General features: G+C 41.8%; 1 protein-coding gene across 3 annotated transcripts in view; it reads left to right on the top strand.

Moving 5' to 3' along the window:
- Positions 1–17,524, top strand: part of LOC119375454 (phosphatidylinositol-3-phosphatase SAC1) — a 53,936-nt gene that overhangs the window by 1,241 nt on the left and 35,171 nt on the right. For all 3 annotated transcript variants that reach the window (XM_037645633.2, XM_037645640.2, XM_037645646.2), the window contains exons 2-10: positions 9,153–9,247; positions 9,957–10,031; positions 10,192–10,319; positions 10,503–10,652; positions 13,031–13,090; positions 13,158–13,191; positions 13,595–13,782; positions 14,916–15,002; positions 15,088–15,156. In XM_037645633.2, coding sequence (XP_037501561.1) covers positions 9,153–9,247; positions 9,957–10,031; positions 10,192–10,319; positions 10,503–10,652; positions 13,031–13,090; positions 13,158–13,191; positions 13,595–13,782; positions 14,916–15,002; positions 15,088–15,156 — 886 coding nt within the window. The remainder of the gene's footprint in view (positions 1–9,152; positions 9,248–9,956; positions 10,032–10,191; positions 10,320–10,502; positions 10,653–13,030; positions 13,091–13,157; positions 13,192–13,594; positions 13,783–14,915; positions 15,003–15,087; positions 15,157–17,524) is intronic.

A 17,524-nucleotide genomic window follows, 5' to 3' on the forward strand; every position in this document is an offset into this window, starting at 1 on the left:
AACCTTTTCAAATTACCATGCCAAGTAAAACGCATAAGAAAACGAAAGAAAAAGTTGTGCTTAAAAGGAAATGCCCTGCAAACAAATACTGTCTCTACACACGGAAGTTAAATATGAAGAAGTAGGGGAAATGTATGAAAGAGCAGGTACAAGAAAAAGGGGGGGGGGGGGGATAATGGGTGTGCATCAATAAACGACACTCAGTAAGAATGCCAAGAACGCATAAAGTCCTTGTTGCCGCAGTTCAAACTGTGCTCACTACACCCATTTTCAACAACTCTTTTGGCGATCACCTTCAATAATTGTTCCAACACCACCAGGTATAACACACCACATGCACTGCATACACTTCCGATCTGGCAGGCGATCTGCCAGGCTCAAATTATTCTACTTACTACCCCCATCAAGACCCATCAGAAACAATGCAGGATTGGATGATGCTACACACAGTCCCATCATAGGCCCACCAGTAAAGATGCACACTCGCTGCTTTCATTCCCCTGAGTACGCTTGAACAGCTCCTGGTATTTTGTGTCATTCGCACAACAGATCAGAGTTGGGAAGAAGCCTCATTGCTGCTCGGCTGTGCTATTTAAAAACAAAGATAACGTCTTTTACAAAATCGTGTTATTTCACCGTGATGTACTCTCACTATATACCAATGTAATCCATCTCACTATTTCAGTCCAGTGCAGCAAATAACTATGGGTCATGTCAGCCAATTAGAGAACCAGCTTTGTCGTTGGAGTGGAGAAGACTGGTGTGTAATTGATCCTTCCACGAAGCTTCCGCTTAGTTGGCACTGTGTAGAGGGCACTCGCAGGTGCACAATCTCCAGGCTGTATGGTGGGACCCGTAGCCATCTCTGTACTGCATAGAGTTGAAGTGAAATATTGTGTGCCACAGTGGTTTCGGAATGTGCTGTGTGAGTCAGCTTAGTTGGCATTGTCTGCATGTCTGCAGAACCTTTTGGCAAGACAGAGTGCTTTTGATAATTCAGCTGTGGTCGAAACTCACAGGCTGAGGCTGCTGTCATATGGAAGCCCCATTTTTGGCTTGGCATTGTTTGCTGTTGCCTAGCTCATTTCTACATCATTGTTAGTGTTAGCATGCACTTCTGTGCTGTCTTTGCCTAGAACTGTATCAATTTTGCCCAGCAGCAGTTCAACCGGGCCATCCATGTCTACACTGTCATGCAGTGATGTGAAACCACCATTCCTGAAAAACGGTTTGTGATTGTTGGTGGCTTGCTAGCCTTTGCACACTTACTTGAGCATGGAGAGCACTTTTGGCATGATAGTGTCTGTAACCTAACTACTAGCAAAGCACTCCTGATCAAATCATCTGGTTTTACATTTCTATTAAAGCTTAAAATAACAAGCATTCTTCATAAAAAAAAAGCATGGGTGCCTTTCAGCACTTTATTTCAGCAAGCCAAAAGCCATGCTACACAATCTCCACTTAACCCTATAGTTCTCAATTGACTAAAATGTATGGTTGCCTTATCCAAGGCTGTGCACATAGACACCAAGGAATATTAAAGGGGTCATGAACTACTTTTCCAAGTAATGATCTAATGGCCTTAGTATCGGAGTTTACTGCCTCCCGAATCGATTGCCGCAAAAGTTTCTGGAATCCGTCAAGAATCAGCGGAGTTACGGGGGTTTGGCGCACGCTGTCAGCGCTCTCTCTCTTTTCTCGTGCCGACGAGCGCACTGGAAGCTAGACAGGGAGGGATGGCACGGGGGGTAAGAAGTTACGTCAGCGCGCATCATGAAGCGCGATCGCTCTCCCGCTGTGATTCGCATGCGCGAGTGCGGCTACCGTGTAAAGTTAGCAGACTGAGGAGTGCGGCGCGGACAAGTGGCGGCACCCCGTGGCAAGAAGCGCATCTCATCTGGCTATCGGCCAATAAGCATGCTATGTCTCCGCGATGTCAACATGCAGACACCCCGCCCACCGACGAGAGTGAGAACCGCCCTCTGTTTGAAAAGAGGGCGCCTGAGGAAACGGCAACTTCGCGCTCCGCTTGTGGCCTTTACGCAGCGCGCACGACTGTAATATTTTGCAGAGCAGTTCATAGCCGTGTCAGCTTTCCGCAGGTTGTGTTTTTTCAACAAGCCCAAGGGGTGCTTCATGACCCCTTTAAGTTGTTTGCAGTACATACTATAGCTTGAATTCATTAATATCAGGGTTACAGAAATTGGAGATATGTAACAGGGGCCACCTATGGTAGTAGACAAAGAATATAACAAACTGTTCTTCACATACTTATCTCTAATTTGAATTGAGTAATACAACCAATAAATAATGCCAAGTCAAAAATTATATTCATCTATCCATCTACAAATAAATCACTTCAAGTAGACAACTGTGATAAATTGTTAAACACACTCATTTAAATACAGGACGATTATACAGGCACTTTTGATTGCAATCAAGCCTGATCTTGGTCTACACAGGAACCTTTGATTCCACCATGAGGATATAGTTAATTCATAATGTTACATCTGCACTTTGTAAGGCAGATTTGTCAAGTGCTTTGGATCCGCTTATCTGTGCCTGGTGTGTTGGATGTCACCAAGCCTGATTTGGGTTGCTGGACTGTCTAGCAGCAATCACTGTCTTTTGAAATCGAAACTGCCCATGTGACACCACTATACAATTCTCTTTGAACCACATTGCATGCATTCTACATAAATGAGAGCTCGCATCTTAGTCGTTGTCCGATTTTATAGGTTAGAGCTAATTTTGTGGCCAGTACCATTACATACTATACATATGGTGCATTGTCGGCAATATTTTCTGTACATTAAAATTTAGTTAAATTGGAGGAGCTGGAGTGGAACATAAAAGCTCAGTTTAAAAAAAATAGTAGTGACATTTCACTTTGTGAATGCGGGTCACACGTAGCCGTATGGGTGCTATTTCCTTTTCATGCATTGTGTGTAGAATGTATTATAAGTGCTTCAATTATATGTAAGTTTTGTGGTTATTCAGCGTAGAACATTCTTTCAGAGTCTTCTGTAGGTTCCTAGCCAGCGCCTTTTGCTGGTATTGTTCAGTTCATGCACAACGACCACTCCAGGGTTCGTTGACTCACACTTGGCCTGCCACCACGTACATTGTTGCTGGGTTCTTCTTGCTTGGCACTCAGCTTTTCGATCACCAGACAAAACCGGTACATCCAACATGCACGCAAAGCACATAGCAAGTGCCAGAGGAGGTCAACTCGGCACGTCTCTGCCATGACCAGACTAGAGGGGAAACTTGTGTGTGTGCAAGCGTTGCGTCTCCCCTGTAGTCCGGCCATGCCTCCTCCACTGCGATGCTTCGCCTCCTTCCTGCAGCGAGGCTGGGGACCAAAAATTCTACTTTGGGATAGGCTTCCTACTGACACTGACAATTAGGTCTTACCTAGGAAATCGATATTGAGATGGACATCTCAGTAAGCTGCACGGTGGCAACAAAATAGTGGCAGCCTGGCAGATATGGAAGGGTGGGCATGCACATAAGTTGTGGCAAAAATGATGGCCCATAGTCTGATGTCTCGGCTTCTGACAGCTGGCGGGGTCGTAAAAAATAATGGCCAAATGACTGAAGTCTTCTTGCTTTCTGCCATTTAATAGCTGGCAGTGTGGTAAAAAGCGATGGCATTATGATTAATGTCTCAGCTTCTGACAGCTGGCATTGTGGTAAAAATGATGGCCCAAAGACTTAGGTTTTGGCCTGTGCTACCTGACAGCTGGCAGCTCGTTGGCAGCTTGAAGTATGGTGATGAGCCCTCTGTGAATCGTTTGAGCTGTTTTTACCTGTCCAGTTCACTTCCATGCACCATGTGTATAACCACAAAACTTGGTAGATTTGATGTGTTACCTACCGAGCTCAAATGGCAGTTCAGGGCCCCTTTAAGGGAAATGTCACTGTAAATGCTATGGGGAGCAATTGTTTAGTAGAACATATTAGTTGTTAATATTCTTTACGAGAGAGTTGGGCAGACGAATGGTGGTCTGTAGAGTTACTAAGTGCAGATAGAAGAGGACAGCATCACGGCGAGTGGTGTGATGAAACTCGCAAATTTGCAAGCATAAGGTGGTGTCAGCTAGCGCAGTATGAGAACAGTTGGATGTTGCGGGGACAGGTATTATTGCGATAGCAATTATATGGACAGTCTCGGCTGGATTTTGCCGTCGCCGTCGCCGCCGTCATGCACCGTATATGTATAAGTATGTATATATATCTAAAAGACCCAAAGAAAAATAATCCAGAAAAATGCTTCCGAAACGCGGAACCGAACCAGGGACCTCTTGCGCCGCAGCGAGTGGCGCTATCCACTACGCCACGAAACGCAGATCCTCCACGTAGCTAACGGCGAGTGTTATATACGCACCCGTTACCGCTGGACGGACTCAGAGACGGCTGCACTTATAAGCGTTTCTTCATTACCGGCGAGATGGCGTTAGGAGCGCGACGGGCGCATTTAAAAGTCGTCGGCGAGCTCGCTCGCTTCTTCTTATACTTGCGCAGGGAGAACCTTGCCCTTCCGCTGTCTGCTCGCGCGGTTTTCTTGTGCTGAGGGGAAGAGGGTTGTTTCACGCTTTCACCGTGATGTCCGCGCTCATGTTACGGAGCGTACGACAGCCACTCGCGCTCAAGGGACGCCGCTAAACGAACAAACAGAAGATGAGCGTGAACTATCAAGTGTCACAGCTCGACACTTGAAGCACGCTAGTTTCCTTTGCTGCTTGGGCCGCTTTTGCAACACGAGCGCTGTTCAAACTGAGAGTATCCATTGGCAAGCCTCACTTCGCATAGCATTAATTTCTTGCTATCGCATTCATTGCTTCGCCCTTGCGGTGAAACTGTGACTTTTTTATCCTCCACTGAACATAATTATGCTACTGGTCATGATAATAACTTTCATAACATTGCCATTTTATAGACCTTTTCACAGGAGAGAAAAAACGCTACCATGCTGGGATGCATGTGGGAGTAAATAAGGGGGCGGGGGTGCTGACGTCACAGCCTCAGCAATGCATTTTTGGGGGGTCATGCCTATTTAGCGCAGCTCAGAGAGGATTATGGCGGCACCCAGGGAGCCGACATTGAAAAGGTCTATACTGGCACAAGTTTAGTGAAATTAAATGGAATTTTTTAAAGCATTCATGATAACAACATTTGTTCATTTTGGTTGGAATAGAGCAAGTGTAGATAGACTGAACACAGGTTCAGGCTTCATTAAGTAGGTGCACTGAATACAGATGTAGGTTGAATTAATTTTGAAAAGCATTTTCATTGTCATGAGCCAAATTAAAGCTGTATAACAAGTTTACTGCAACTGAAAGCTGGGCCACACAAAGCATTGAACTTTGTTGACACTTGAAGTAACACAATGATTGAGAGGAACAGGCATGGTATGTGTGAGGCTTTACCTTTTGGGGGAGAAGGGAAGAAGGGAGTCTTGGACTATGGTGAAACTAAGCTATATGGATGCTCTTTACCTCCTTATGTCATTTTAATAATGTACATTAGCACAACTCTATAATTTTCAGCATTGTAACCTTATTTGCAGCATTATGACTAGGGCTCTGTGTTTTTGGATAAATCCGAAAAAATCCGTTAAACACTTGCTGGTAAAATTTTTGATAATTCAGATTTATCCGAAAGACTTATTTTAGCAGTCTAGCAGTCAATATGACCCCGTCTCATAATTTATCAAAAGGGCATGTTCTAAGCAGTCATTGATACATCGGCCGGTTTGGCCGATGTAGACTTCACTACACGTCAACAGTATCTCGTAGACCACACCCATCGCACATTTAACAAATAAAGTCTTTTAGCAAGTTACGGAAATACGGTACGCAAATACGCTAAGGCAGTACGGTACGGCTCCTCCTTTCCAGGTCGTTGAGCGGCCAAAGCACAGCCAGCGGGAAAGGAGGAACGCTACCGTACTGCCTTGCCGTATTTGCGTACCATATTTCCGTAACTTGCTAAAAGACTCTAATGTCTTGTCACGCACGCAGTGAAAGATGTCAACGTAAGTAGGGCCCTAGGGAGCGCGAGACGACATATTGAGATACGGACCCCTGGAGGCACTGGAGTTTGCCAGACGACATAGAATACATAGACCTCGTAAAGTATGCTTGCGCCTATTACAACAAGCCTTAAGGTTGTAATACGCACAAGCATGGGTGTTTTGCCTTCAAGTATTTCATCTAAGATATTGGAGTATTGATTAATATAATTGTTGGGGTTTACTTGCTGGGGGTTTACGCAGGCCCCGGAAACTGAGCGCCAGTTTCGGTTTCAAGTAACATGCGCGCTCGTAGCAGTTTCCAGGTATCCTAAGATGTGGTTGAATGAAGTGATGTTGATGTGGATGTTTGCACTTATTGTCTTTCACGAGTTTTTACAATTACAGAAATTAAATTGAACTGTAAAGAACTCTTGTTTTGTTTATTTGTCTTTTTTATTTCTTATTTTGTGAATATTAAATCAGGCAAAGTGCAGGAACTGGTTGCTTGTGTTCGTAGTGCTTGCCTCCGCTCACCCTTGCCACTCGCTCAGCGATATCACAAGTTGGATCACGCTCGGTTGGCGTGCCAACTATGAATATGGGAAAGATAAGACATTTGACCTGACGTGCAGTGAATGGAACGTCGAGCAGGTCAACCGTGCATTAGACGAAGATGACTAAATCGGAGCATCACATGTTTTGCATGGCTCTGTGGTGTGTTAGCCCAGGGATTGCCAGTTCCGCAAAGGTTTTTCAGGTTTCCTAGTGACAAAGGGTGAGCACAAGTATTTGGCTCCATTATTTGAGCAGGTATTCATTTTGCATGAGTACATTAGTAAACACAGTTCTCTGCAAACCTGACTGGACTGACATAAGCGCAGTGTCGCTAGACTAATTTGTCATGACGACAACCTAACTGTTGCTGGCAAAATACATGTAATGAAAGGCTTGAATGCGCGTTGGTTCGCCTACACAGTTTGTTCATCTTTTACTTTTGGCGTGTAGTTCATATTATGTGCTCCTTCCTGTTCATGGAAATGCATATAGCCAGTTTGAAACTTTGTGGGTCTTTACTTTTGATACTGCCACTGAAATACATGTAATAGACTCACTGATGCTCTAAGGAATCATTTAAAAGGGAATGTCGCTGGAGCCAACGTTTTGACAAGAGGTCTTTTCCAGGGGCATAGGCAGAATTTTTTTTTCCGAGGGGGGGGGGGTTACCTCCTTGATCTGAAGTGGGGGCCGGGCAGGCAGATGTGGTCGAGTGTCATTTTGGGCCCTGTATGCCAAGGCAAAAAAAAAATTTCGGTGGGTGGGGGGCGTTGGGGGTGGCACAGGCCATCCCTGTTCAACGATTTCTCTTCGCTTCAAGCCTCCGTTTCCCCTAACTTCTGTCTTATATGGTAGAACATGTGCGCCGTCATAACAGACGTGATTGAGTCAAGTACGACGTGTCCTGCTTGTAATTGTTAAAATTTTCGCATTGGTTCAGATATTCTGGGTTCAATGTTTGCCCATTATGTGCTTCTTTCAGTTGTGAATGAAAGCTGCTTTTGCAGATTGACACTTTCACACTATGTGTATGTCTGTTTTTTAGTGTTAAAATATTAGTATTTAGTATTAGTATTTTAGTATTAAGTATTAAAAAAAAACATTTAAATTTTACTTGAGTTGATCAAGTTTTGTCTTACTGGGAAATTGGTCAGCTTTAGTTTGTCCACTTCACAACACACGAACAAAATTTAAGAAATGGTTAACTAAATTTTACGAATGGCCGCGTCACCCGAGCGGCCAGCGGACCTGCAAGAGAGCACGAACACTTTCCGCTTGCATGTGAAGTGGGAAAGGAGAGCTTCCGTGGCAACCTTCCTCCTCTCGGTTTTGCGCCCTTTCCCTCTATTTGCCGACCTCACAGTGACGTCATGAAAGAAATGTTTTGTTTCTGAATTATTTCTAGTTGGGATACCCGGTAGCCGCCAGTGGTGGAAGCGGCGCTGCTACAGTGTATCAGCATGCGAGAGCACGTCTTATGGGAGGTATAGGGAGTTTCCACCCCCTGGTTTATGTGCCAAAGACACAATATCATTATGAGGGACACCGTAGTGGAGGGCTCCGGAAATTTTGACCATCAGGTGTTCTTTAAGGTTCACCTAAACCTAAGTACACGGGCCTCCAACATTTATGCCCTTTCGCCTCCATTATTGAAGTATTGAGAATAACGGAAAATTAAACTCCGAATTTTGGAGGATTGGGGATTTACAAAACATAAACTCCGATAAGCACCAAAGTTCCATCAAAAAAATAAACTCCGAAAAACACCCTTCGAATTTCAAAAAAAAATAAACTCCAAAAACACAGAGCCCTAATTATAACATGAAGGGTGACCCTTCACTGTGTCTACTATCACGGTCAAGTTGTTTGAAGTTTTTGCTTGTTTCAAATATGTCTCTGTTGTGCCTTTGTGTTCAGATAAAATTGCCTAGTCACATAGAGTAAAAATTCTTTGTTTACATCAGCCAGTAAGCACTTTAGGGTCTTTAATCTTCACAGAAATGTTATCACACAGGAGCTTTCACGCTCTGCTTCTATTGGCGAAGCAACCACGGCTGCCAAGAAAGGAACCCATGTCGTCAGTCTCTGCAGCAGAATGCCATAGTCACAACTGCACCAGTTCCTGCGCAAAAAAATGTGGCCGATGAAAATAAGTTTGCATCATATATAGGCCACCAGCACTACAACCTAGAATTTATGAAGCACAAGGCCGACATTCACTATGGACTAATAAACCATCTGTCTCTATTAGAAAAGTGCAGAGATAAATTTTAAAAAGTGTTCTGCCAGTTTAGCCTTATTGAGTGCTGTTCTTTAGTGTCCTTTCAAGGAACTTCTCACAAAGCAGTGCCATAGTGCAGAACAGCTAACATAGGCATCATGTTCTTTTTTTTTTTTTCCCCCTCATTTGCGTGTTAATCCTTGGTGATGGCACATACTATAAGAATTTAAATATTAGTGTGATGCTTCCATGCAGTCACACTTGCAGAAATTGTATCTTTTTAATGTAAATACTCTATGTTAGCTTACATTCATCTGCTGTACAGCAGCTAATGTGTGTTGCAATATTTTTTTTCAGGTATAGTACACCTGAAAGGTACATCATCGAGCCAGCAAATTCATCAGATAAGAGCCTTGTTATTGACAGGGTGTCCCGGGAGATCTCCCTGTCGGGTAAGCCTGTGTATGCATGTTACCATGCTTCCTTCCATATGTATGAACTGAAATGCAGGCTTTCTAAACTGATCGACCATAGTCTGCTTTGTTGCAGTCGGCTACAGTAAAGTTGTGTACAACCTAATGGGAATTTTGAACTCATGTATTTGAAAAAAGAAGTGGCTCATATGAGAGTGAATATGCAGTGTCTGGCTCGCTAGTTGGCAGAGGTACATGCTCACTCACAGCAAGTTTACCTGCGTAAGTGCAGAGCACACATGTAAAGAAAAGCTTGCTCACTGCCATAAAGTTTTCAATTGAAATTGGAGAGCCCGACCATGGACCATACTTGTATGAATTCTATTTCTTTTAGTGCCCTTTTTAATTGGCTTTTAAATCACTGCTGTATGGCACAGGTCATGATTGGTGCCAGGCTTGTGCATCAAGTTTTGAATTAATGAGGCATGGGGGAATTTCAGGATCGGAATGATGAAAGTTATGGCCCATAAAAATGTACAGACGCCAATGAGACCTTCGGTTAGGATTGAGTTACCCCCCATAATCAAATTAACTAGGGCCAAATGAATGGAAGTATTGTATATGAATTCAGCACATAAAAATGTTACATAGAGCAGTGTAAATTTATTAAAATCAACTTATTCCTTAGAAAGTCTCCTTTCTAATCACGTGGAAAATAATTGCCTTTTTTTTTTCTTCTTTCCCTTAGCTAAGCCTGACATTCCTCCACATGCTGTAAAGAGAACAATTTATGGCATTGTTGGCATTATACATCTGCTTGCAGGTAAGCATTTACTTCACCATTGATGTCCTAGCTGTCATCACAGGGCCCAATTTTCTTGCAACAGCCTAGGAAAAATTTTGGGCTTTTTCTGTATGCACTTGAAGGATGTAGACACTGATTTACTGTGATTTTCATCATTTTTACCTGCTGTGTGTTTCAGGCCCATACTTGATTGTGATTGTTGAACGCCGAAGAGTTGGTGATATCAATGGCCAAGTGGTATGGCGAATAAAAGCAACTGAAGCATATTCCTTCACAAGAACATCACTGCATCTTACAGAGCAGCAGGCATGAATCATTTGATAATTCATTTTATCAATTTAAAGGTTTTTGAGAATGACTTGAGGCTCTTTGCTGCTCACCTGCTCATGTGGCTTTTGTCACCTTGAGCTTTACGGCCTAAACAGTCCTGTTTTATTGTTGCTTGCAGCTTTTGCTGTAATTAAGTGCATTAATGTTTTGCCTTTGCAGAACCAGTACAACAGGCAGTACACTGCCATGGTCCAAGCTGTGTTGAGCACGCCAAACTTCTACTACTCCACTACTTATGACTTGAGCCACTCTCTGCAAAAACTGTACAACACAACACCTGACTTTCTTCAGATGGGGCTCATGGAACGAGTAAGTGTGCAATGTGGCCAAGCCAAGTACAAATTCGTGCTACTGGGTTTAATATTGATGGCATGTACTAATTCAATCAAGATTGAAAATGTTTAGGCACGGTTGTTCATCAATTTTGTTTGGTATTCTGGTTTCCTCATTTTTGTCTGCTGACAGCTGAGATCATCTTTTAATAGTAACGCTTATTGCATACAATTAGACTGAGCAAGTAATTAGGAAACAAAGCAACTTGAAAGTAAAGGCGGGGGGGGGGGGGGGGGCAGTGATAAGGGAGCAGGTGTGCCACCTTCAAAGATTCTTCCTTAAGGAGAAATGTGTGCATGAACAGCAGCAACAAATACCTTTTTGGAGACGAGAAAGAAGATTTTCTTTTGGTTTGCATTGAACTCCTGTTAATTGGGCAAAAGAAAAATTAAAACAAACCCAAGGTCTATGATAAAATCCAGCTGAAATGTTGAAGCTTTCCATTAGTCAATCAAGAATCACCGCAAAATTAAAATTGTACTAGTTGGAGGTTTGAGAATAAATACCATTTATTAAAGCAATGTGTAGAGGTGGTACAGCTGCACCAATTATGCTAAAGTGCTACATGTACCACTTACTGCACCAAGCTGTGCCAAAGCTGTAAAAATTCGACTTGCGCCCTAGTTGCTACATAATGCTAAGCAAGACCACGAAGAGTTCACATTAAGGCCACCTTTAGAAGGAAGCAGCAGTTATTGTTTAATACCCTGTAGTTCTTTAACTTCGTCTTCAATGAAAGCGGAAAAGAACAAAGTGCATAGAGGTTCATGCCAACCTAGAATGTTATGCGTGAAAGCACTGGCACTGGAAATGTGATCACCACAAATGACCATTTTTGCCATGGCCATTTTTGCATCAACAACGCCGAAAGCAGCAAGTGCAGGCCATTGACTGCATGAATGCTGGACTGCTCGGCATTAGCTGTGCCCATTGGGGAATGATAGCATGCTTGTAAATGTTTTGAGTTATTGAGAGACTGTCTGCATGTCGCGTGCAAAGCAACCATCTAGCCAAATGTGAACAGAGCTGCAGGTCTGCTCTCGTCGGTGTCACACAACGTGGTGTGCCAATGCGTGGTGTGCAAAAATTCCCGTACAGTATGCTAGGGCTGAGTCAGAAAGCCTGAGCATGCCACAGAAAAAAGAAATCAAAATAAAAACTTGCCAGCATGTGCCATAGCATCAGACACGATAAGTTGTGGGAGGAGAATGGCAATTTCTCTTGGAAGCAACTGGGGAGTCTTGTACATTTGTGTTTTTAAATTCCAAGAGTTTTTCTCCAAATTAATATCTGCCTCTGTGACGGGACCCAGGATGGTGTTCTGGTAAATTATGCAAACTGCAGTTATTGGGAGTTGTGTATGTGATAGACACAAGAACGCTGCACACAGCGGTGTTTTGTCCTTCTGAAGTTGAAATTGCAGGAGTTGATCTTAAGAAGGAAGGAACATTGTGAAAATTGTTTGAAAGTTGCTAGAAATGTCCTCCCCAACCACACCTGCTCCTAATAACCTGCTACAAAATGATTTATCAGCTCCAAAAATTGCTCCAAAATTCATTTCATTTATCCCAACTTTGAATAGATGGGGTTTTATTATTATTACTTTCTTTTTTTTTTTTAGTGGTTCAGATATTCTTGCATGTTTTCTGGAACTGAAATGTCTTTTTGAATGGTCACAAAATATACTGTATTGTGAATCATGTATGATACGCAACAGTACTGGCTCATAAAATCACAATCTGTGTTTCTTCCCAAAAGGGTAGCTTGTTTTTGTATTATCTGGCCTAAAGAAATGCTTGACTAATCGTTTAAGGGAAAATAAAAATTAGTCCAGTTAAGGGTTATTGTGAGCAGTTGTACACATCGAGGATTAATGCGACAAAATTTCAGAAATGAGCCCACCCATCACAGCATACTTCTAATATGCAGAGACACAGCTTTAGCTGAAAATTGACACAGGCTTTGGTGTTACTGTGTGCTGGGTTTATGGTAATTTGTTAGTTTCCATGCATTCACTTGCCAGCATGTAATGACGACAATTATGAGTAAACATTATGCAAGAATACAAGCAAGAATTTGCAACGAGGATGGCTTGGTGGGCTAGTTGGTATTGCATCTTGGTATTGCATCAGTGCTGTGTCTTGTGTTTTCTTTTCTTCCTTTGGCCCTCTCTGTGTATGCTGTAACATTTCCAAAAATTTGCAAGTAACAGCTTATTTCATCACCTTCTAGTAAATCATATTTCATGTCTGCTCATTTAGCAGTTGCTTAGCAGGAAATTAGACTGCTGTATATTTTTTTTAAATCTAGTTACTTTCATGTGTGTGAGTTGGCGTATTTGTCTTCATCAACAGGCAGATCAGAGATTTGTGTGGAACCACCATTTGATGAGTGAGTTCAGCAACCAAGTAGAGGTACGTTGGATTCACCAATAGTGTTTGAATGTCACTTACAGATTGATCTTTTTTCACTCTGCTGCAGCTTCGGAAGTTCTGCCTTCCAATTATTCATGGATGTATCCTTACACCTTGTGAGCAATGCTGTCGCCTGTGCTTTTCTTTTCAACTTTTTGTGTGGCATGTTGTAGCAATACGTTATCGGTTAGGAAAACAACGCAGGTGGGGTTGTAGTATATGTTTAGTGCAGATTACAACTTTTACAGTGTGCTTCTGTGCTGTACAGTACTCAAAAGTCTTGTCTGATAGCCATTATATTGAGGAGCAAATGCACCTTTATATCACTTGAAACAGGTTTTATTAACTGAATTTAATCGTGCGAGACCTTGATGTGAGGAGTAAATTACCTCTTGGGTTGCAAAAATGCAAGAAGAAATTGAATTACATTAGTTTTCAGCTGTGTCTTTCTAACTTCAGCAATGCAGGCAATTCCCAAAGTGATGGTCCTTGACTAACCTGCAGTTGTGTACATCAAGCCATGTGCCATCAATGGTCATGGTTTCACATTTGCACTCATTTCACGCCGCAGTTGCTATAGAGCAGGCACGCGCATGTTCATGAGGGGCTTGGACAGCGAAGGTCATGCCGCAAATTTTGTTGAAACTGAGCAGATCCTAGAAGGCGACACTGCACGGAGCTCATTTGTTCAGGTAGGACATCTGCACCACCTTTTTGTTGTCATTAATATATGCACCTCATATTTTACAGTATTGTAAATGTCTTGTTTTTAATAGCAGCTAGCGAAATTTTGTGAAGTTTTTGTGAATGGGAAAAATCTATTTCCCCTTTATTTATGCATCTAAAAATTATTTGAAGGTGTCCTGGACCACCCTTCATGCTTGATGAAAAAACACTTACTGCGGAAAGCAGACACTGCTGTGAACAGCTCAGCCAAGTCTTGCAGTCGTGCACGACGATAAGAGTTTACAAGCAGAGCACGAGGTTTCCACTTTCTCAAGTGCCCTCTCCTCGCAGAAAGGCCCATCTTTATTCTCATTGGAGGGGCCGGCGCCAGCTCTATTTCATCTTGGAGTAGTTTGCTGCTATTGGCCGTTAGCTGACATAAATCAAGAGTGGTGTTTGGATCAGATACACTTCTTGCCATCGAGTGCCGCCACTGCACTCTGTAGTGTGCTAAAATTACTCGGTAGCAAAACTCGCTCACACCGGAGTCACACTGGGTGTGAGCTAATGTATTTCATGACACACTCTCCAAGTTCATGATGCGTGCTGATGTAGCTTCTTGCCTCTTTGTCATCCCCTCCCTGTGTAGCTTCTGTTGTGCTCATTGGGATGAAAGAAGAGAAAAAGCTCTTGAAGCGTGTCACAAGTTTCTGAACTCCACACAGTCGTGACAGATTTGAAAAATTTTTGCAGCAATCTATTCATGAGAGTATATATACTGATACTGAGCTACGTTTGATGATTACTTGAAAAAAGTGTTTCAGGACCCCTTTAAGAAGAGCTGATTTAGAGCTTAGTCAAAGTCTTAGTAAAACCTTTTTACTGAGCAATCAGGCTTTTTTTTATTTTGACTTATCTTGCTTGTATTTACAGATATTTATTGTTTTGGTATATGATTTTTTCCACTTCTTCTTGCAATATGAAGAGTAACATACAATAAATTTAAAGGATTTGGCTAAGTGATACATTAGACATAAGTGGGGCCTTGGTTCAGCACTCATTTATGAGGCAATTTAATTAAGATGTAATTAAAGAGGAGGCTTAGCAAATCCATATATCATGTAACTTTTTTGCTATAGTCTGTCAACCTTGCTTTCAGACACGGGGCTCAATTCCTTTGTTTTGGTCTCAATTGCCTAATCTGAGGTACAAGCCTCCTCCAACCCTGACTGCTGGGCTCAACAATGTAAGTGTTGTGCTGCTCTTTATTTTGCACATGAAGGTGTTTTTTCTTATGGCAGTATCTAAACCCTAGTCTTTGATCTTTTCAGCTTGAAGCATTCCAGAAACATTTTGACAATCAGATTTATACATATGGAAATCAAGTAATAATCAATCTGGTGAGTGGGAATAGTTTGTTTTGTAATAATGGTTGACAGAGAACTAAAGAGATGAAAGAAGTGATTTCTGTGTTGCTGCCGGTTAATATTTTTTGATAATAGCAAGGGTGCCTTGCACAACGAGAGTATGTTTGTAGCCACTGGCCATCTCAATTTTAAATGTATGAATGGAATGAGCAGTTTTGAGTGTATGCATGAAATAAGGAGTTTTTAATACATAATCATGTCTGGATGATGTATAAGATGTGTAAAATTCTTACATTTTTTCTAGCTGCATGCACAGGAAAGGCACATACGTGAGAAAGTCATAGTAGTGTAGTCCAATTAAAATCACAAAACCAGAAAAACTTATGAACTTGACCAAAAAGCCTCTTCCCTTGCCATAAATGTAATGATCAGTGCGTTAAGGCTTTACTGTACACTTTTTGCAGTCTTAACAAGCTCCAAAGACTACATGTTCACTTGTCTTGTGTGAAAATGATTTGCATAGCGCAGAAATTGTAGAAACTGTGTGAAATAGAAGGTTTTTAATGAACAAGCAAAAAAAAAAAGTTGGTTTCATGTGAGTACATCAAAACGAAGTAATTGAAAGCCTGTCATTCTTTCCAGCAAATGAAGCTTGACATTTGTTGTGTCCATTGATTGCATCTATCTACTTCTTGCATATTTGCATACTTGTGCAACAGTCTTTTAGACATGTCCAGCTCTGTGTGGCAGCACACCTTCACTGGCCATTAAAGGGCTAATTATAATTAGATAAATGCTGAAATATAATTAAAACAGTTTTAATTATCTTTGTGGGTGGCTAATGCAAATTAGCATTATTGAACCTATTTTTTACATTGTCTAGCTGAGCCATGAATTCTTCAACAGCAAGCAGTTTAGTGTTTTACAAACCAGCAAGAGAAATACAGTATATTTGACATCGAGCTGTTGGTCATATGGTACTCACCCGATGAGAAAATCGGAAAAGTGAATGATGGACCACTCTTCATTGAATTCACAATTCAAAAGAAGTTCAGTGCACTGTTTCATCATTTCATGTTTTCGTTTGTTACGCAGCATTAACCCTTTCAGGCGCCACCGATGAAGAACTGTCTGTAAATGTGTCAAACTCACACAACATTATTTCAGGCCACTCAATATTTCATTGCAACAAAAATAATCTCATAATACGTTGATTTATGTGTTTTATAGTAATTAATCTTACTTAAATTGTAATTGAATATCCAGTTATACTGAAGTCATTCAGGTTCTGTTTATGCATAAATAAAATCAAATTTTATGCTAGAAATACTGTGCAATTTGGTTTTAGATTACAATCATTTCGAACAGAGAAAAAGTACACGTTTGGTTTGGCTCGCAGAAAGTAGCACATCGAACAACTCGTCGAACATAGTAGAGCATTCAGCAAAGTGATCATGCACAACAGCACAATTCAAAATGAAGTTAAATGGAGAGACATTTATTATGTAAGGGGTTCAATTCATGCAAACCAGAATGTATCTTGCTCTTTCTTGGCCCCTAGTCGACACAACTAGCCAAAACAAGTTGTGTACACAATTGTGTACAAAGCGCCTCAAAGGGTTAACAAGGAGCACTGGTCTTACTTGTTTTATAGCGTCATAGCTTCATGATATTCATGCAGTCATCTGTTTGTTTTCTTGATAGAAAAGCTTTTTCCTTAATGCAGGTTTTTCTCAGAATTCATTCAGTTAAGCTGTTCCAACCACATCAAAAGATTCAGTGCTTGTGGCACATTTCATCATTGGCTTTAGCGTGTTATGAGACATTGAGGGAGCCTAAAATAACAGAGAGCTGAGCTAGTTGGTAAGTATTCATGTTAAAGAGATGGCGTGCAAACACAGACACAAGAGAGAAGTCAAGACACCACAAACGCCGACTGACAACTGAAAAGGCGCACAACAGCGGAAAAGAAAGAAGGCACGAAAACTTATCTGCACGTGCCCGAGCAATAGGCGAACCTATCAATCCAGCACGCATGGTGGTCAACGTGATAGATAACTATTCAGACACTTGATTTCTTCTCTATGCAGCTTAATCGATAGTTGGCTCATGCATGCACTACCACTATTATCGATATGCCAGGCCTCAACCATTAAGCGTGTTTCTTCATTCCTGTGCCGGTACAAAATCTCGCATTCATCAAATTTTGGCGTGCACTTACACTCTAGACAATGTAAAGATGTAAAGAGTTGAGGGAGCATTTCTTTCATTCTTGCAAGGCTGATGTGGGGAACAAAAAAAATTTTTTAGGTGTTCTCTGGGTACATATTTTTGCAACCTTTCTTTTTGGCCTTTGCTTGCTATTTAAAGATAAGTGAAAAAGTGGTAGAGAGCAGTGCAT

Source organism: Rhipicephalus sanguineus, chromosome 1 (assembly GCF_013339695.2).
Source record: "Rhipicephalus sanguineus isolate Rsan-2018 chromosome 1, BIME_Rsan_1.4, whole genome shotgun sequence".
Taxonomy (NCBI): Eukaryota; Metazoa; Arthropoda; class Arachnida; order Ixodida; family Ixodidae; genus Rhipicephalus; species Rhipicephalus sanguineus.